The 21,673-nt window shown below is 31.3% G+C and overlaps 5 protein-coding genes across 5 annotated transcripts, besides 2 other annotated features; 4 read left to right on the forward strand and 1 right to left on the reverse strand.

Annotated features, from left to right (window-relative positions):
* Nucleotides 1-1,300: part of a mobile genetic element that runs on past the window's edge.
* A 2,607-nt stretch (nucleotides 1,301-3,907) lies between these two features.
* On the forward strand, nucleotides 3,908-4,831 carry TVAGG3_0359640 (DDE endonuclease family; the record flags this gene model as incomplete). The annotated part of the gene is made up of 1 exon (XM_001317497.1): nucleotides 3,908-4,831. One exon carries the CDS (start codon nucleotides 3,908-3,910, stop codon nucleotides 4,829-4,831), a length of 924 nt encoding a protein of 307 aa, XP_001317532.1.
* A 1,675-nt stretch (nucleotides 4,832-6,506) lies between these two features.
* On the forward strand, nucleotides 6,507-7,784 carry TVAGG3_0359650 (serine-type endopeptidase protein; the record flags this gene model as incomplete). Its single annotated transcript, XM_001317496.1, has 1 exon — nucleotides 6,507-7,784. One exon carries the CDS (start codon nucleotides 6,507-6,509, stop codon nucleotides 7,782-7,784), a length of 1,278 nt encoding a protein of 425 aa, XP_001317531.1.
* Nucleotides 7,785-8,414: 630 nt separating this feature from the next.
* On the forward strand, nucleotides 8,415-9,146 carry TVAGG3_0359660 (uncharacterized protein; the record flags this gene model as incomplete). Its single annotated transcript, XM_001317495.1, has 1 exon — nucleotides 8,415-9,146. One exon carries the CDS (start codon nucleotides 8,415-8,417, stop codon nucleotides 9,144-9,146), a length of 732 nt encoding a protein of 243 aa, XP_001317530.1.
* A 1,067-nt stretch (nucleotides 9,147-10,213) lies between these two features.
* Nucleotides 10,214-11,256: a mobile genetic element.
* Nucleotides 11,257-14,126: 2,870 nt separating this feature from the next.
* On the forward strand, nucleotides 14,127-18,731 carry TVAGG3_0359680 (aggrephagy protein; the record flags this gene model as incomplete). The annotated part of the gene is made up of 1 exon (XM_001317494.1): nucleotides 14,127-18,731. One exon carries the CDS (start codon nucleotides 14,127-14,129, stop codon nucleotides 18,729-18,731), a length of 4,605 nt encoding a protein of 1,534 aa, XP_001317529.1.
* A 520-nt stretch (nucleotides 18,732-19,251) lies between these two features.
* Nucleotides 19,252-19,845, reverse strand: TVAGG3_0359690 (flavodoxin-like fold; the record flags this gene model as incomplete). Its single annotated transcript, XM_001317493.1, has 1 exon — nucleotides 19,252-19,845. The coding sequence occupies one exon, from the start codon at nucleotides 19,843-19,845 to the stop codon at nucleotides 19,252-19,254; it is 594 nt and encodes a 197-aa protein (XP_001317528.1).
* Between the last annotated feature and the right edge of the window lie 1,828 nt (nucleotides 19,846-21,673).

Here is a 21,673-nt window from a genome sequence, read left to right on the forward strand (position 1 = left end):
ATTGCTTGAAATAGAACTTAGAGACACTTTCACACTAAAGGACTTGAGAAGAAATAAGTACATGAGTGAGGACGGTATTGACATAGCTAGTGTTATAAATGACTTAAGAAGATGTGTTGTCGTTATTGACGGAGCACGTATGACATATCTAGTGAAAGGTTATGATGGAATACGAGACACAACAACACTTGTGTCAGTAGATAGCAAGGAATTCAATAAGCTCATGAAGAGTGTTTATGTAGGACGTATTGAAGAGAAGGATGTGAACGCACTGATGATTTATGAAGCGGGTCAGAACAAGAACTATCTTATGAAGTCAGGCATGAGATTCTTTGACGAAAGAGATGACATTTACAGCTATTTCAGAGGATATGAGTATGAGGTACTGAATGAAGTAGATGAAAGCATTATTGAAGGATATTTGAAACATGTTCACGATGTCATATGTAATGAGGATGAAGAGCTTTATGAGTATGTTTTGAACTGGTTCGCCTACATCGTTCAAAATCCTTGTGGAAAGACTGGAACAGTACTTTTGTTAATAGGAAAGCAAGGAACTGGTAAGAATGTACTTAGTAATGTTCTATGCGAGCTCATTAGCAAGTACGCCAACAATAATATAACGGCAATAGAGAATGTGGTTGGTAGATTCAATGCTGCTATTGAGAACATGAAGCTCATCGTATGCAATGAACTAAGCTCATGCGATACGTCTAAGGTCATGAACCACGACGCACTAAAGTCAATAGTAACAGAGACTCAGTTGGACTTAAATCAGAAGTGTCAGCCAGTAAGAAAGATAGAGAATGTTTGTAATATCATCATGATATCTAACAACTTCAACTCAGTAAAGATTGACAAAGACGACAGAAGATTTGTTGTCATTGACGTAAGCAGCAGATACAAAGGAAATTACGAATATTTCTCAAATCTCATTGAAAGCTTTAATGAAGAGTTTTATTCAAACTTACTGACGGACTTCATGAAGAAAGATTTAAGTGAATTTGATGTAAGGAAGATACCATTCACCAGGGCTAAACAAGAACTCATCGAAATGAACAAAACACCTTACCAAATGTTTTACGAGGAGTTCTATGAAAAGTTTGTATCCGGATGGAATTGTACAGAGTGCTACAGAAGATATAAAGAATTTGCGAAGGAGAATGAATTCTTTGCATGTAGTTCAAATGTATTTGGTGGCAAGATGAGAGAATTTGTGAAGAGAAGTAGAAAGCGAGACGGTTCTGCAAGAAGTTATATTTACGAAGCAAGTATGATATTAGAAGGTCGTGGAAAGAAAGAAACAGTGAATTATGAGGAAGTGCTTGAAAAATTCATGGAGTACATGGGAAGCAATATAACATACAACAAAGACATATACAGTGAGTTTAAGTACTACTGTGAACAGCATGAGATTGAAGTAATGAGTAAAAGAGACTTTGAAACGCTTATGAAAGACAGTAAGGAGGTCGTTCATGAGAACAGTGTTGAAATAGTTCATGAGAACAGTGAGGAGGTCATACATGAGAACAGTGATGAAATAGTTCATGAGAACAGTGAGGAGGTCGTTCATGAGAACAATGATGAAATAGTTCATGAGAACAGTGAGGAGGTCATACATGAGAACAGTGTTGAAATAGTTCATGAGAACAGTGAGGAGGTCATACACGAGAACAGTGAGGAGGTCGTTCACGATGTCGTTCGTGAAGAAGCCATTGCAACAAAGAATGAGATAAAGGATTTCATAGAACTTAACAAGGAGGAGTTTAAAGAAGGCTATGAAGTGAAAAGATGTGAAGAAGATTTCTTGGCGTATTTGAAGAAAAAGAGACTAAAACCAATGGCTCAAAATAAGTTTCAATCGATGTTTGAAAAGAAACGTTTGAGCTATGGTGGTGTAAGAAGCACATATTACTTTGTTAAGAAGTGAGGACATTTATTTTTGTCGTTAGTGTTGGAGTTTGTGTTTGTTGTTAGTGTTTGTCATTTGTGTTGGAGTTAGTACTTGATGTTAGTGTTGGAGTTTGTGTTTGTTGTTAGTGTTTGTCATTTGTGCTGAGGTTAGTACTTGTCGTTAGTGTTGGAGTTTGTGGTTGTTGTTAGTGAGAGAATAAATTAAATCATGAACTTTGCCATGGTCTCTGTCCCTAGTAGTTTTCATTAAGTTCTGGAAATAATGAAAGTCATAAACTTTGCCATGGTCTCTGTCCCTAGTAGTTTTCATTATCTCACAGAGTTAATGAAAGTCATACTTTCTATCAGATGAAGCATGCAGATGAACATAATGAAAGTTAGTGAGTTTGCCACGAGTTATGAATAAAATATTGGCATATTAGATGAGATAGCTGATGAAACAGATGAAGATAAATTAAATCTTGGACTTTGCCACACTCTGTCCCTAGTTCCTCAAAATCCTTGACAACGTTGCTTAGAAATTTTGGTTCAAAACCTCATCTGATTTTAATCTGTTATGCTACCTGTTAAGTTTCGCGAGATTATAAATGTCATGGAGTTATATAAAAAGGAGGGACAGCTAGGGACACTGGAAGTACTTGTAAGGCTATCTGTTAAGATTGCATGAAATACTAAAAAGTCATGAAATCCATTATCGCTGTGCTAGCTTCACCTTTGATTGAAATGACAAATAAAGTCACTGAAGCAATGAAACAAAAGTTTTTGGTAGAATACATTAAATCAGGAACTATTCCAGAAGGTTTTTACATTCATACTATGAAGGATGGTAGAGTTCAGTTTAGAAAGATAAAGCAACCATTAGATAAAGAAGGTATATTAAGGAAGATTAAACTTCATGAGGACAACATTGCTGAACTTAAGAAGAAGTTAGAAGAGTTGGAGAAAGCAGACGACAGTGAGGAATAAAGCAATGAATTCAACAGGGTAGAAATGAGGGTAGAAATGAGGTTAGATCTAACCATCTACCCTAAACTTATTTTTGTGCTATGTTTTCATACGTGTGAGGGTGGTGATATCATTTATTTTTAAGTTTATTTTTATTTTATTTTTATATAAATGACGAAAACTATTGAGATAACAAACTACAACGGTCATGAGTTCAAGAATTTGTTCTTCGTTCCTCGTGAAAATACATTCTATCAGATACGAGGGAGAAAGGGTAAAGTTAGTTTGAGCGTTTATGAAGGAATGAAGAATGGAAAGTTTATACAAGCATATGATACAAACGGTAAGCGTGTTTCATTAGCTTTGTCAAAACTTACAGGTATAAACTATGACAGTGATTTTGACCTATATGAAGAAGAAAGTGAGTCAGAAGAATATGAACTGTTATGTGAAGCACAGCAATGGGAGGAGTTGCAATACTTTTGTAAGTGAGAACGTTTATTTTTACATTAGTGAAGTCATTAGTGGTTGGCGGTTTGTAAATATTTAAGGTTAAGTTAGTGTTGTCGTTTGTGTTGTAAAATATACGTTACTGGTTTTGTAAATATTTAAGGTTAAATGGTGTACGGAGGCGCGCAGTGCCTCCGTACCCTTGATATGTATACTAACTACTTTAACATCCAATCTCATTGCTACTGCACTTAAAAGAGCTGCATTAGGTCTATACTGGGAAAAAGGGAATCATGGCGGTGCAGATCCATACCTATGCGAGCGTGATCAGCTCACTTTAAAAGAAATTATCGAAGATTCTGCTTACAAAGGTGAAGCTCTAGAAGCAGCTGACATTATTGACGAGGCGTTCAAGTTGAAAGAGCTCAGAAGAGATTATGGTTACAGATTCCTTCTTGAGATTAATTGTCCTACTCTTGCAGAAGAAGTTATCAATACTCTTGGTGGTGATGATGTATCGAGACCTTATGTTAACCATATTTTACAGCAATTGCATTGCAAGCTTAAGGCATGCCAAGAGATTGAAGAATCAAGATACATGGCGTGTGAACCAAGAATTATCGAAGAATTCTACGATAAACATCGTGAAACAATCGAAAGTACTCCAGAGGAGTTGATTTTTAGTATCGATGAAACATTCATAAACAAATTTAAGAAGAAGAAAGTTGCATTACCTGAGGAGATAGAGCATATGATCGCCAAAGGAATTCCAAACTTTCCGCACATTACAGCTTTATGCGGATGCTCAATGACAGGCAAATCTGTCCCACCTCTCTTTGTTCTCCCATGTATTGCAGAACTACCTAGAGAACTGAAAGTATTCCAGCGCGAAAGACATTGTTGGTTTACTTCTACGCCAAAAGGCTGGGTGAACAGAAGTGTATTCTTATTGTATTGCATTTTCTTCATTGAGTGGCTTAACTTTGAACGCCAGAGAATGCCAGAAGATATACGTGACAAGCCTGCTCTCATTGTGTGTGATGGACACTCCAGCCGCGAGAATCCTCTGGCATTGTTCCTTTTGGCAAGTGCCAACATCAAATTAATTGTTCTTCCCGCACATACAACACACATTTTACAAGTATTTGATGTTGGCATTGCCAAAAGATTAAAGTCCAAATTCACGGATTATCTGAGAGATTACATTAAGGCACCGAAGCAAGAGTTCAACAGCAATGCTGCAATGATGCGCTACGCCATTATCTACTCATTTATTAGCGCATGGCAAGAATCAGTATCATTAAGAACGGTTCAAAATGCTGCTGCCGCCTGCGGTCTTTGCCCTTGTTCTGTAGAAGCTCTCAAACATAATAAGTATGTTCGTGAATTGACTCCTGCAGAAAAAGAATTGCAAGAGAAAAGAAATTACCGTAATCGAAATCGTTTTAACATCAATGGTGAAGAATTGACGACGATGGACATGATTTGCGCAATTTCTGACAATATTAAGAAGAATCTGTGATTTTGCAGGAAGCCAGAACAAGACACCAAGGAACGTTTCTACTTTTGGATTACAAACTATCTTGATCCCAGCACTGAGTTGTTGACAAAACTCCCTAATATGGAGTGTGGTAGAATTTACGAAAAAGTGACACTTAACCTTAAATTTTCAAACACTATTTTTTGATTGTATTTTGTTATTTATATATTTATATATATGTATATTTATATATATGTATATTTATATATATGTATATTTATATATATGTATATTTATATATATGTATATTTATATATATGTATATTTATATATATGTATATATTTATATATGTATATATTTATTAGAAACTGCTTCATGCTGCATTGAGTAAGCTTCGATGTCTTTGTAGGATAGCTTTCTGAGAGCGAAACAAGATAGTGTTGAAAAAAAAATTTTGAAAATCTGAGAGACTGTGCAAGAGCCAACGACCAAAACACTACCAGTAAGATACAGCAGTAGTAGCTGCTTCATGCTGCATTGAGTATTGTTGAATAATTTGAAGTAGTGGTTTTTGAAATCAGCACCCCTATGAGAGCGCTGGCGACCGAAACACCACTAGTAAGATTGTGTATTAGAAACTGCTTCATGCTGTGTTGAGTAAGCTTCGATGTCTTTGTAGGATAGCTTTCTGAGAGCGAAACAAGATAGTGTTGAAAAAAAAATTTTGAAAATCTGAGAGACTGTGCAAGAGCCAACGACCAAAACACTACCAGTAAGATACAGCAGTAGTAGCTGCTTCATGCTGCATTGAGTATTGTTGAATAATTTGAAGTAGTGGTTTTTGAAATCAGCACCCCTATGAGAGCGCTGGCGACCGAAACACCACTAGTAAGATTGTGTATTAGAAACTGCTTCATGCTGTGTTGAGTAAGCTTCGATTTCTTTATCAGACCACCTTTAAATTAACCACTCACATTCTCACTGTGGTCCATCTAAAATTTGTAAACTTTATGACATAAAATTATATTATATGCAGGATCCCACCTATTACTTAATCTTTTTGGAATAAATGTTTTATAATATTTATCGATTGATTGTAATTTTTTGTATAAAAAAAGTTTTTTATTTATATTAAAAATATATTCGGTTAATGATATTATCTTATAATTTGTAAATAAATCTAGTAATAAAATAACTTTAATAATTGGTGTCACTTTTTCGAAAATTCTGGTTTTTTCCACCAAGGAACGTTTCTACTTTTGGATTACAAACTATCTTGATCCCAGCACTGAGTTGTTGACAAAACTCCCTAATATGCCAGGTTATAGTCCAAATGATTAGGAAAATTTTCCAATTTTCCAACAAAAATTTTCCAATTCTCCACCAAAAATTTTTTAATAAAATATTATTTTACGGCATTGCCCGTCACTTTTTTCGGTACAAGGCTAATATCACGGTATAACCCCCCTGAAAAGACTTTATTGCTTTTTTTTTCAATGGATAAAAATATTCAGAAGTTTACAATTTTTACAAGTTCTTAAAATAAAACAAAGATCAAATGTATACAACTATATAGTTTTTACTACTTTTTATTAATTTTGTCTTTTCTAATAAAATTCAATGGATCAATTCAAAACGATACGAATTCATAATGTTGGGGGATAATGAAGGAAATTTAACACTGAACTATAGCCTCATTAGTTTTCATTCTTTAAAATGGGCTCCAGAAAGCATGATTATAGTATAAGTAATGAAATTAAACTTAAATTAAAGGAAACCTCGCTTCTTAAAACATTTCAATTAACAAATAAAAGCCAAATTCTAATTATGGCGCAAGGAACATATCTATTTAAATGTTATGGTGCAGAAGGAGGAAATAATAATGTCTATTTGGGAGGTAAAGGTTCCTACATTGCCGGAGCTATCTACATTGACAAAGATAGCAAATCATTTACAATTGATGTTGGTGGAAAAGGCCCGGACACTCCAAATAAAGGGAAAGCAAATCCAGGAGGATATCCAGATGGCGGAGCAAGTGGAAATTCCAATAAAGCTATATATATGCTAGGGAGTGCAGGTGGTGGAGGTTCCAGCTCTGTCTACTTGAACAACGATAAAATTCTTGTTGCAGCGGGTGGGTCAGGTTCAGCAGGCAATTGCCAAGGAGCTCCTAGAGGAAATCTTGAATATTCATATGAATATGAATATGTTGGAGTCAATAGTTATAAATTAAAAACAGTAATTCCTCCTTCAAATTCACAATGCGAAACCGATCCATTAAATACATATCAAAACTATCCACCAAGTGGAATTGGAGGTGGCTATCCATGTGGAAAAAGAGGAAGTTCACAGTCAATTCAATCATCATCGAGCTATCTAGTTTCATCAAGTGGAATGTCATATATTAACAGGGATTATATGAAATTAGTTGAAATTTCTGATGGAAATTCAAACTCTGGAAGAACAGGCAATGGCGAAATAATAGTTAATAAATATTGTTCAGATGAAAATTGTTACAATTGCCTTGATGATTCAAACAAATGTTCAATTTGCAAAGATGGATATCATTCAAATTCTAATGGTGTATGCAAAATTGATTGCAACAAATTCAAACAAAATGGGGTTTGTGTAGAAAATTGCGATCCAGGCTACTTTATAAGTTCAAATAATGAGTGTATTAAGTGCCATGAATCATGCTCAAAGTGCGATGGGATAGAAGCGAACAAATGCACTGAATGCACAGGTGATAGATTCTTGGAAAATAATATGTGCATTTCTTCATGCGGTGAAGGAAAATATGGAAATAGAACAACAAATACATGCGATCAATGCTCTCCAAGATGCAAAATATGCAACTCATTTTTCGAATGCACTAAATGCACAAATGGTTATTATTTATCACAAGGAAATTGCAATCATTTGGCATCACAACAATATGAAATATATCGATTTTCTAATTTCAATAAGAGAGTCTTCAAAAATTGTTGCGATTAATATGATTGATTTAAAATTTCTGATCAAATTTATTCAATTTTTCATATTTATATTCTAAATAAGCCTAATTACCATATTACATTATTAATAAAGTATTTTTGCTTCTCAGTTATCCAAAATCTTCAGATAAATTTTGGATCTGCTTTTCAATATTTCGAATAGCAAAAAGGTATGAAAATAAATTCAAATGATCAATCAGCCATAACAAAATCCTCAATCTCGATTTCCGCCGAAATATTTCTTAATTATTGTATCTGAATCGGGCTAAGTTACTAACATTAATCCACTAAACACACTTAAGTAATCTGTAGGCTTGATTAACAAATTTCAAACAAATTTCTTCTGGTCGAATAACCATTTCTTTTGATATAATACTCGGTTTGCAATACGAAAAGGCACATACATAAGTATGTAAATTACGAACAGGATCTTTCATAATTATATTTTGTAAAGCAGACCGATTCATTCATTTTATTTTTGATAAAAAAATTTTCACAGTATAAAAAATCAGATTCATTTCTTTTTTGAAAAATATTTTATATAGCAAAATGTGGTTATCCACCTTTGATTGAAATTTCTTTACACTTTAAGAGTGGACGCTTTCAAAACTTTCAATCAACATTCTTTTAGATGAATTTAGGTGACAGAATAACAAAGGATACCAACGAAAGAAACCACAAGCGTCGCCGCGCCACTAAATCAGATGCTAAAGGTAGTTTCAGCTTAGTTGAAAGATCAAAATCATTAGTTCTCTTCCCTGACATTAACAGCTTTGATAAGAATAAGGAAAATTGCTCACATATCATCAATTCTACACCAGAAAACTCAATAATAACAAACCAATCAAATATCAATAGTAATCTGAACCCACAGAACGAGTCACCAAGAAGCCCAACTCTCAACAAATCGAATTCTCTTGATATCATTAACATAGACGTTTCTTCAAGAAATAAAACTACACATAGGAAAGATCCTCCGCTCAGGCCAGTAGATTCTGCTAACATAGACATCGTTGAACTACAAAAGGAAGAACCTGTAAAAAATCCAACTGCTTCAAATATTGATATCGATCATCCCAAAGAAAATCCAGCCATTGCCGAAGCTCCAGGCCTTACTCTTGAAGACGATGGTAATAATGTTCCCGAGCAAAAACAACCAAAGAAAACAAAACGATCAAGAAAATCCAGAAAAGCAAAGAAAAGTAGTGAAAGTAATAATGAAGAGGAGAAAGTTAAGTCTCAGAAGCGTAGAAGGAAACTTACAAGAAGTAAATCCAATAATATTTCTTCTCCACCAGTTGATAAAAAAGCTGCTAATGAGAATGACTTAAATGCATCTAAGTCGCCAAATGCTCACTCATGATTATCAAAATTACGAAGAAATTCTACAAATTCTCGGAATTCTTTGCCAGTTTCCTCCAAAATCCAAGATAGTCAACTTATTTCTATTCTTAAACCTTTCTTACAGGAGTCCAACACACCAGAAAAACAACAGGAAGAAACGAACAAAGAAAATTTGAACCAACCACCTAAAGAAGAATCAAATGTCAAAGAGGCCGATAACAATCAAGAAGTTAACCAAAATGCTAATGATAATGAGAAGCGAATTCTGTTCAAACCTCCTCCAGGAATCAATGATGATCTTGACCAACCAGTTGACACATATATTCCTACGACAGATAAAACCATGGCCGTAGGTTTCCCAACTGACATTGAAAAGTTCGGATTTGAGCTCAGAAGCTTGGTGATACCAATTCAAGGTTGGAGACCATTCCAAGTCTCAATAATTCCAGACCCTGATGACAAACCAATCGAAGAAGAAGCTCATCATACTTATGATTTCATTCATATGATTAATGAAATGAAACGCAGTTAAACACAATGTAGAGATATTGTTTGTATTATAAAGCGCTTTATATTTTCTTAATTGAATTTGCTTATTTAATTTTTTAAGAGATTATTTGGTCTATTTCCATAGATTCTCCTAACAAGTTATTAAAACAACCAAAAGAAGAAATTGACTGGAACAAGGATTATTTGACACACGATTATTTTCAAATCTGAAGAAATTTACATTAAATATTTTCTCAATATAACGTGAAAAAGATAAATTAGTAGCATTATAAATATATGTAGTTGCAATTCGTAAAATGTAAACAGGAGTACAAAAAATAACGCTAAAAATAAAAATTAAAAATTTTGTGACAGGCCTTTGAAGGTATAACAGAAGCATCTGCACACCAACACAACCTGTATTTTTGCCCCTTCCAGGCTTAGCTGGCATACTAATGACAACTGGGTAGGAAGGGAATTAGATGTTTGATGAAGCCAAACCGCCAATTTTGAATAGACTTTGACAACAAATGTATTTACAAAATAATCCCATTACATGTCAAAATTGATTTCTCAATAGAAAGAAAAGTTATTTAAGGGTGCGCCTGGGAGGATCATGTAAACTTCAGAATTTAGAACCTTAATTTTTAAGCAATTACTTGGTACCTAAATAGGTAGTAAAACTCTAAAAATATCAAAAAGTACAACTTGGCTCCATAATAATCCTGTCATGGTGGCAGTTTGTATTCCTTAGTATTTTCCTCTTGAATCTCTTTTTCTGTCGAAATTAAATTCAAATCTCAGAAGTAGAAGTGAATAATCGACTTATTGCTGCTATTATACGAATAAACAAATCCATTATATTATTTTTATTTACATAATATCTGTTTGAAGTTCATAATTCTATAAATTTTTCTTCAAAAACATTACAATCTTGATAGTTTTAATACTGTTTAATAGGTTTTTGGCACCTTATTTAGTAATTACAACGTATCGAGTCGATCTGAACTTAATTTTCGGAAATTTAAAATATTTATCATAAGTAAAATCTGATTTGAAATTTATGTTTAATTACTATATTTTGCATAATCCTACGTAGCTTTTGTAAAAATTCATCAAAAAAAATTTTAACGTGCTTTAATTTTTTATTTTTTAAAATAATACATATTATTATATAACTAGAATATTTACAAATTTTACTGCTTTCAAAAATTTAATCCTCCTCCTCTCAAATAAACGTACATCCGGGTGGCCTGTTTTTTGCAAAAAATAAAATTTCATTTTTTTATGCTTAAAAAGTCAGAATTTTTATTTGCTTCTGGGATATATGATGGCTATATCAGACGCCCATTCTTTTTGATACTCAACATTAAACATAAAACTTAGCCGTTAAGGCTCTTCTGAAAATATTTTTTTTTTCGAAAAATTTGCGAAAAAAATCAAAAAATTTAAAAATCCCTGAATCTGCAGGGATTTTAAAAAATTCTTTTTAGTAAAACTTAAGGATATTGTATCAGATATATTGGTATGGGCAAATTCAATTTTAATACAATATTCATCGAGATATTGCGCTAACGAAGCGTTCAAAATTGAGAGGGTAATCCTCCTACTCTCAAATAAACGTACATGCGGGTGCACCCTTAACAAATGTAGATACATGATAATCTAAAATTGAAGAAAATTTTACAAGTTGTCATTTTTTTTTCATTTTTTGAAAACCCAAACTGATAATTTCTTGATATTTAATAATAGATTTATTCTAACCTAAAATTGAATTAATTTTTTTTGTTCGATTCAATTCAATACGTTTATTTTTCATCGTTTCTCTGTCGTAAAATTATGCAAGAAATTGTATGAACATTAATATAAATATTTTACATCAAAGCGATTATTCTTAATTCAAATATAAAAAATTGATGAAATCATGGTTTTCGAAAGTATTTTCCTCGGAAAAAGACCCTTTTATTATCTACCTTATGCGTGACAAAACCATATTCGATGACATTAGGTTATGTTTATCGAATTATGACGCTCTTCCGAAAACAAAGGAATTGCAAACCCAAGTAATTCATACGGCAGAACAACTTACGCATATTGCATCAGGATATGACATCGTTAAGATCTCAAAGGCATCAGAAGAAACAGATTTATTACTTGAATTTATAAATCCTTTGATAATAACGTTTTCATTATTACCTACAAATTCAACAAGTTCAATATCCATAGTACATGCGTTATCAATTCTGTACTCATTTCTTGATGTTTCAAAAGATATACCTCGAATTCCAGAATTTCTTTTTAATCTTTTTAGTATTTTATCAATGTATCCATTTATATCAGATTTAATCGATGTGATTATAAGCCATGTTATATCAAACAAGAATTATATTGACTGCTTACGCAATTCTTCTTTCTTTATCAAATTTCACAATAACTTTTTACTAAATACTCAATACTCGGCCGCTATACAATTACTAGCAAACAAATTATTAGATAATTTCAGTAAATATCATTTTGAATCTGTTATTGACTTTACTGAACCAACAAAACTCTTTTTTGACTGCTTAAAAGATGACAAAATACCAGCAGAAAACCTTGAAAGTGCATGCATATAATTTGCAGTATTCCTTAACATAACAAATCAGCTAATTTTACTTGAAAACAGAGAAATTTTACAAATCTTTCATGACAAACTACTAGAGAAGCAAAGCAAATCATTACCTAATGTATTTTATCTATTTTCTATTAACACAAAAGGCCAAATTTGCAAACCAACTTTCTTATTTATGTATGATCACATAATTCGTGTTCCAATTTCATCAGATTCGATGTTTTCTATGTTCAAAAAATTCGAATATCTGCTACAGAACCTTAAAAATGACATAACATCACTGGAAAAAGCTTATCCTATTAATACAATTTTTCAACCTCCACAAAAGTTTGTAAACTCAGAAGTTGCTGAAGAAATACTGACAATATTCCAACTGCTTATCTCAAATAACTTCGATAGACTCGTTTTTTGTTTAAAACCGATTTTCAATATTTTGACAAATTTTGATTTAGAGATTAACTGCACTATATATCAATCTCTCAATGCATTGGTTGAATCAAATAAGATATCTCCTGCTGATTTAAATGACAATTCATTTTTACAAATATTAGTTTCTAAAAAAGAAAGAATTTTCTCGAATTTGAAGGACCAGAGTTTCATTTCATTGTTAGAGAAATGTTATGCAACAATAAATGATGACGACATCCAATGGAATTTGATGAAAATTTTGTTACAAACCGAAAAATTTTTGAACAACAAACAAAATTTTCTCAATTTTGTTCAAAGTTTCTGACGATTTCTCCTTCTTATTCAATGGTTTTACACTTGATGGCTTTCATCATAGACTCTCCAAAAGAATCATTCATGAACATTTTCATTACTTCTTTCGCGGATTCAATTGAAATTTGTGACATTTTTGTCAAAAATGACTGTTTACAATGGCTGTCAAATTTAATGTTAACAATTAATTTTCAACCATATTTGATTAGTTGTTTTATATCATCTTTGATGCATTTCAAGATTTACCAAGAGATAAATGAAACAATCAAAGAACTTCCTTTAAATCATCCAATATTTACTCTTGATTCTGAATTACTTTATAATATTGTTTTCACTTCATCTGTAACTAACCTAACCAATATAAGAGTTCCAGCATTACTTCCTTTGATTAACATCAAGAATCCCATCAATTTATCTCCTTATTCTGTTTACGCGACATCGAAAAGTTCTTTGTCAGAATTTATAAGGCATGGAGTAAAATTAGATGATAATCAAATTGTCATTGATATGGCAAATAGATATATAACAAGTTCACAGTTCCTTTATCTATTGAAAAATACAAAGAAATGCTCAAATTATTGCAAATTGAATTCAGATAATTTTCCTTTGTTTGAAGTTACGAATTCTATTCAAAGAAATTCATTTTTATCATTATCAAATGTTAGATTTATTTTCTTAAGTATATGGCTGAAATTTGTTGATGAAAACTCATTGAGTTTCGTTGTTTTGAAAACTAATCTTTTTAATTTGTTTTGGAAAGAAAATAATTTAGTTTTCGAACGCGGAAAAAATTTCAAAAAAGTGAAAATAGAAAGTGGAAAATGGATTTTAGTATCAATAGCTTTGAACCAAGAATTAGAAATATTTATAGGAACAGAAGTCATCAAATCCAAAGTTAATGAAGAAGATTTCACGAATTTGACAATTGGAAGTTTTGACACATTATGTCCTTGCAAATAGTATATTGGCAGCGCAATAAGAATCTCTAATTCTATATTGAATATTTCGGATATTCTTCAATTCGGACCAGGACATTATTCCCTTATTTCTGATGAATTTTTAATTACACCTTATTCGAATTATAAAAATATGAATAGAGGTGATGGATTTCTTTCAATTCCTTATTGCGGATTTCCATGGTATTTTAATATATATCAAAATGAAGTTTATAATGAAATGATGTCTACACAAAATAGTGAAAGAATTGAAGATTTAATTCGCTGCTTTTTATTCGCAAAAATTTTAGTTCCTAACCTCAAAAACATTTGGATAACAATCATATCAATACTCAAAGAAAAACATCATTTGTTGTCTGAAGCTTTTATTGTTGAATTGTTTTCAATTTTGTTTACAAGCACAAAAAAGCCGTATTTCATGAATTTTTTGTATGATGTTGACATTTGGTATTTGTATGGAAAGACGCTGTTGAAAGCGATCAACAGTAATTTGAACACTTTAATCAATCGTTTCAAGATAAAGAAAACAATTTTGGCATCAATTTTGTCATCAGTTTACAAAATAATTCCTGACAAAGTTTTGATCATCAAATATTTATTAAAATTCGCAAAACAAACAGAATCAAATGTGTTTTTATCACATGCATTTAATTTGTTCGCTTCAGCTGATCTGGAGAAAAGAGATGTCATCAAAACAATCAACTTCTTTTTGACGAAAAACAACAAATTCACATTGATCACAGAAATTTTTACTTTCGATGAAATTGTTGATGTGATGGCAAATTTGTCAAAAAGTGACATGATCATTGATCTTCTTAAAATGATAACATTATTATCGACAATGAAAACAGGATACATCACGAATCCAGCTAGATTATCTTTACCTTTAATTCCGCATTTGATGTATCACAAAGTTTGGATTTCTCTTTTCCAAATTGCAACAGGAAGAAAACCGTTAGACGATAAAAGTGACACCCCAATTATCTCATTTTCTGACAAGTTCTTAGTCAATGAACAAATCTTGCCGCTTATTGTTTCTTTGATTGGATTTAGTTTCATTAGTTTAGCGATCATTTATACTGATGAAAACAAAGATAAAAATGAAGTTAAAAAACTTGAAGATGAATTAAAAGAATCAATAACTGTTATATCGAATTTCGGAAGATATAATAATCAACTATTTCTTTCTCACGATTTATTTGATTTCATTTTATTCTTCACACCTTTATTTTATGATCCTTCCGAATTGTTTTCTGATCAAATTTCTATTTTATCACAGATAGATAAAATAACAACATCAGAACCAAATATGAAATCCATCTTCAATATATGGAGTTTTTCACAGGATTTCTACCAAATCTGGATGAAAAATAGAATCGGTTCTCCTCCAATTTTCACATTCACTTTCATTGCTTTCTTTGCACCACTTGTTTCTTTTTACGCTCCAGCAATCAAATTCCCATTATCTAAATTTGAAAAATTCCCAGAGTTTTTGATTGCTAAAGTAAGTGAAGTATCAAATTTCTTGATCCTGTTTCTGGCGAGTTCATTGAATGATCTCGAGAATTTTAAGAAATTATTTGATACTATCGTTTTCACTTCACCTTACAAAAAACTTGAAGGATACAGTAAATTCGCAGTTACTTTAATTGTGAATTTCCTCACAAAAAGGGATATTTATTTATCACCTTTAGAATCATTAGAATATTTATTCAAATCCATTGCTTTGGAACTCAAAGAAAGAACATTTGGAGATGACAACAAACTAATTATTACTTCATGTTTGACATCTTTAAATGCACTTTCAAACGCGATGCAGAAAACAGATTTTATCAGACTCACATTTGCAACAAGACAAATTTTGGCTTTGACATTTGATGTTTGTAAAATTACTGAAATTTCAGGAATTACGAATCTATTGGCTGCTACTCCAGGTTTCTTGTATAACTTCAGAGTTTTTGATGATTTCACTTTTTCTGGTGGATTTCTCATAAAAATGGCGAATTCTTTACAAGATGATGATCAAATATCATCAAAATTCTTTGATGAATTTGTTGATAAAATAATTTTATCTGATGCTTATTTGAAACAATTCAACGTGAAATTTGATGAAGAAGAATTCTATAATTTGATGAGATTCATCAATGGTGTCAAAGTGTTGATAAACAGAGGTAAGAATGGTTACTATAACTGGATTAGTTCTAACCAAGAAGTTTACGCTTCAATGACAGAAATTTTGGAGAATATGAACAAAACATTTTTGGGTGAAATTGAAAATGATCGAGAGATTGTTTTTAATAACACCAATATTTCTGAAAAAATCAGAGAAATGTCATCGAATTTGCAAAATCAAACAAATAAGACACAAAGTAAGAAGTTTTATTTGGCAAATTCAATTGAATTCCTTCAGGTTTCTTTCTTGAATGTAATGTTAAGAATCACTGAAACAAATATGTCCAAAGAGTTCATTAAACACAACAAATTATTTGGACAATCAATTGAATATTTCCATCCAAAATCTTACAGATTGTCACAGACAAAATTACCTGTTTTAAACTCCAGAATCATGGCTCCTTCTAACTACGAATTACCTCATGTAGAATTCTCTCAACAAAGTGATACAAGTGATGAAGAAAAATCAACTGAAATTGCTCAAAATTCTGAAGAAAATGAAATGGCAAATCAAAATGAGAACAATGATGAAGATTCTCAGCAGAATAAAGAGAATGAAGAAGATTCCAAGCCAAATGAAGAAAATTTAAATAAAAATGAAGATGAAAATGATAATATTGAAGAGAATCCTTCTCAAGATAAACAGAATGAACGAGATAATGCAGAGATCTCGAATGAACTAGGACATACAGAAACTTCAAATATAACAGAAGAAATTTCTGTGAAAGATGAAAAATCAGATGAAAACAATGAAGACGAAGAAAATGATTCGCAGATACATGTTGAAAATGAAGAAAAACATGTTAATGAAGATGTTCCAATAGAAACAGATGAAGAAATTTGTCAAAATCCAATTGGAATCAATGATTTAGTTGATTGTTTCCAGAGAAATTTGATGAATATGTTCACTTTTGTTTCAAACAAAAAGTTTTTACCTACAACTTATTCAGGACAAACAGTTGATGATAATCTCTTGAATTACATCAATTTCAGTTTCGTAACAACAGAAGATAAAGAGAGTTTCATATCCAAATTCAATGCAAAACTTTTGTATTACACATTCTCAATTGATTCAGCAGTTTTCCAACTGAAATCAAAGATATTAATACTTCTCAATGCAAATCTGACTCAAAACAACGAACTTATTTTAGAAAAATCATCCAAAAATGACTCTTTGTTTGAGAAATTATCTCAATCTATTTTCGACCTTTCATTAGGAAACTTCACTTTGTTTGCAGGCCACTTCTTGTTGGAAATTCCGATTTCTTCCATCATTTATTCCCAGAAACATTTGATCAATCACAAGCAAAACGGAATTTTGTTCTCAACACTTCAAACAGGTGACATCATTTTGTATACAAACGATAACGGTTTCCCTTCTCAATTTTTGAATATTTTCAATATAGAAAATGACGGTTATTTACTTCACAATTTACAATTGAGCGAAGCAAGTAATTTATGGTCGAATGGAACATTGAATAATTTTGAGTATTTGAGTCTTTTGAATGCATTTTCCGGACGAAGTTTCGTTGATTTAGCACAATATCCCGTTTTTCCATGGGTTATTGCAGATTATGAATCAAAATTATATCCACAGAAAAGGAGGAATTTAGAGAAAGTTATGGGCCAGTTATCAGAAGAAAGAGCAAAGATATTTGATGTTTCTTTCCAGACACAAGGTTACTACTATGGTTGTCATTATTCGATGCCCGCATCGGTTCATTATTTCCTATTCAGGATTCCTCCATTTTTGTTTTTCGAATGGGATTTGCATGGAGGCTGGGATAACAAAGATAGAATGTTCTTTGATATAGAAAGAAGTTGGATTAGCTCTTCAGTTGAAAATACAAATGATGTCAAAGAGCTTTTACCAGAATTTTATTCAATTCCTGATTTCTTGACTGATAAAAATGAAATTAAAATCGAAAAAGTGACACTTCCTCCATATTCATCTAATCCTGTTCATTTCATTATGATCCAACGTGAAGAACTCGAGAAGGCGAAGATAGAGAACGGGATTGATTTAATTTTTGGATTCAAACAAACAGGAACTGCGGCAATTCAAGCTCAAAATGTTTTTATGCCAACTTTGTATCATAACTATGTAATGAAAGAAGATGTTGATCCAGAGACAATCAGTTTGCAACTAGAAAACTGGGGACAGTGTCCTATCCAGTTGTTTAAGAAGAAACATCAATCAAAAACTAGTTTAATCGAAAATCCTTCTGAGAATTTTGATGTTTTCGAAAACAATTCTATTTTTTCGAATTTAATTTGTTACATTAACAAAGAACAGTTTTATAGAGTTGACAAAGGAAATATGTCAATTGTTAATGAATCAAATTTGATCATTACTGACAAAATGTTATGTTTCGCAACAAAAATTGATGTTTCTTCTAATGAATGTTTCTGTGTTGTTGATTTTTCAAATGGATTTAGTAGAGTTTATCGTCTTCAAAGTGGTTTAGGATCAGAAAAATTCCCACTTTTCCCACATGATTCGAATGGTTTTTCGAAGGTAAATGGTCAAGATTTAATTGCTGGAACAACTGAGAATGAAAAGAATTTGATCCTTTGGGACTTCGTACGCGGAAGAATTCTTAGGGTTTTGAAGTTTGATGAGAAAATTATTGATTTCTGTTTCGATGAATACTAATGAATTATTTTTGTTTTATTTAACTCAAAGTTGACTGTTTTGTCAGTCAATGGTTTGCATTACATCACTGATGATTCCATCAGAAATGGTAGATGTATTTCTACTATGAGAATCCCGAATTATGATAGAAATCGTTACTTCTTTGTTGGTTTTTCGAATGGACATGTCAAACAAATGAAAATAAGTTTGTTACCATTGAAAATCAAAATAATTCAAGATTTTAACATAGGCAAGGTTAATCTTTCTTCAATGGCAAACTTTACTAACGGAATTACCATAGCCGATAATCATGGTGATGCATTTAATATTATGAAGACTGTTTTTAAGATAAATGAATAAAATGTTTATTGTTACTTTATTATGAATTAATTGATCAATCTTATTTTCTATATCATAGATTGTTCACTGAATACAAAAGTGTATTGGGGAATTCATTATTTTTAGTATAATTCATTTGAATGTTAATAAAAAATGTTATTTAATTGTTCAATAAATGATTTTATTCTTTTAGTTTATTACTTTATGGGAAAACTTTATTGAGGTGTTCTGTATAATCCTTAACATATTGTTCATAATGAGGATTCTTTGCGACATCATTGAAGGCAATATGAGGAAGTTCCTGATATCCAACAAATGTCATGCAGGCTCTGAATGGATATAAAACTTCGTCTGGACCTCTTTGGTTAAAGAATTGGCCTGGTTCGTGTAATGACTCGTATGGTGCATTCCATGTTGAAGAAACCATGAATTTCTTATTTTGGCAAAGGCCACCGCTTCCATAAAGCTTTGTTGGATCCTTACGAGTTCTTCCATCTGATTCATAAAGAATTCCATGTCCTGCGAAGAAAACTTCATCAATATACTTCTTTACAGTCCATGGAACTTGCATCCACCAAACAGGTACTTGCCAAATAACAACATCAGCCCATTTGAATAACTCTAATTCAGCTTTGATGTCGTATTCTTTATCACATTTTGTTGTTTTTACAGGATATCCTTTTTCAACAAGAATCTTCTCTGCAAGCTCTACTAAACTTGCTGATAGTTTACCACCTGACATTTGGAAGGCTTTTCCTCCGTTGACAATTAATATGTTTTGCTTCTTTGACTCCATCAGTCCGAAGATTAAAAAATGAATTGACAAAAAATTGAAAGGTTATCATATTTACAAGTTATCATGATTTTTTATGTCTACAGTTTTGTGATTCTAACTATACGGATGATGTATAATATTATTACATTGACTATAGTAAAAAAATTATTGTTCGAATTTTGTGAGAATGTGCCATTCTCTCAATTTTTGAAAACTTTATTCAAAAAATTTTGATAAATTACCAACTCAGCACAAAACTGTAATTGAATACTCACTAAAGAGGAAAATTATTTTTTTTTGTAAATAAATAAGCTTTTTTCGATGAAGATGATTATCAAATTATTTTGATATCAAAGTCCTCTCATTATATACATTAATGTACATGATAATGTATTATCTTTACACATAAGAAATATTAATTTTTTAGATATTTCATATGGATTGAAATTATCAAGATAAATAATTGTTTGGAAATTGACATTAACACTGATTGATAAGGAATAGCATCTTTTACAATTATGAATGGCTATCGATGATTTTTAAATACCATTGAATATATCGATGTAGTATTTGTGGTTACTTCGCAATTTGCTGAATTCGTTTGGATGAACGTCTTGATCGGACATTATTAATAATACATATTTGGACTTTATCATAAAAAATATCATTTAAATTTATCATAAGAAAAAATCCTATGTTATGCATGTGGAAAACAATGACTTCAAAGATTTCGGATACCCTCAATTTTTGACTTTTGCAACTTTTTCATGACCCCTTACCCAGGTATCTAAAATACCATTTATCGCCTGAAAAGCACCCTTAATTTATGCCAATTGAAAAAATAAAGATATGTTTAGAATGCTGATATGATGGAGAATCATGCTGCATCATTATTGGCCAGCAATATATAATATTTAAGAAATCTACGAGATTATCTGATTTCATGAAACTCAATGTATACTAAGTTTCAGACTTTGAAATTTTAACATGTTGATATGAGTACATAGGGTTTATGATTCCAGTCATTTATTTAAAAAATTACAAAAATGAATTAATATGATGTGAGTAACAATGGTAATAAACGCTTAATTACTAATATATTATTTCTTGGTAGGAATGAAATGTTTTGGTGACATTTATAGAAGTTAAGCTGAGAATCAAAAATGCAAAAATTATTTTAAATATTACAAGCATTATTTGATGTCATTGAGTTTAGAGTCGTGTAGATATATGAGTACAATATGTTATTGATGTATATATGCAATAATTGTGAAAATGAAATGTGAATCTCAAGATGAGTTGCATGTTACTGCGCTATAATTTGAATTCAATACGTACATAACATTACTAAATGTATTTTAAGATAATACAAAAAATTAAGCTTGCAAAAAGATATCGAAATGTAATTTTCATTAGATTCAAATTTCTGAATAGATTTTGATTTTAACTATTGATGAGTTTGTCAAACCTCTATAATAATAGAATGTAGAACTAATTAAATATAATTAATAAAAAAATACAAATTTAAGTGATATTATAAGAGATATATGTGATGTTACCAATATGATATGATATTGGAGAACTGATAGAATTGTGATGTGAGACTAAATATGATTTTATTATGAATAGGAGAATAATATTAGAAGAATTTCTTGAATTTAATGTATCTGAATATGTAATTGGGCATATATTCTATATATATATTGGTAGGTTAACTAGAAATAAGAAGATGAAAGATTGTTAATGAATAATATGAGATTAAGCGAAAATATATTGTTCTAATAGATGAGTGTTGAGATCCAATATATATGAAGAGGGATATGTGAGAGGAAATATGTATATTTAATAA

The sequence above is a fragment of the Trichomonas vaginalis genome, chromosome V (genome assembly GCF_026262505.1).
Source record: "Trichomonas vaginalis G3 chromosome V, whole genome shotgun sequence".
Taxonomy (NCBI): domain Eukaryota; phylum Parabasalia; order Trichomonadida; family Trichomonadidae; genus Trichomonas; species Trichomonas vaginalis.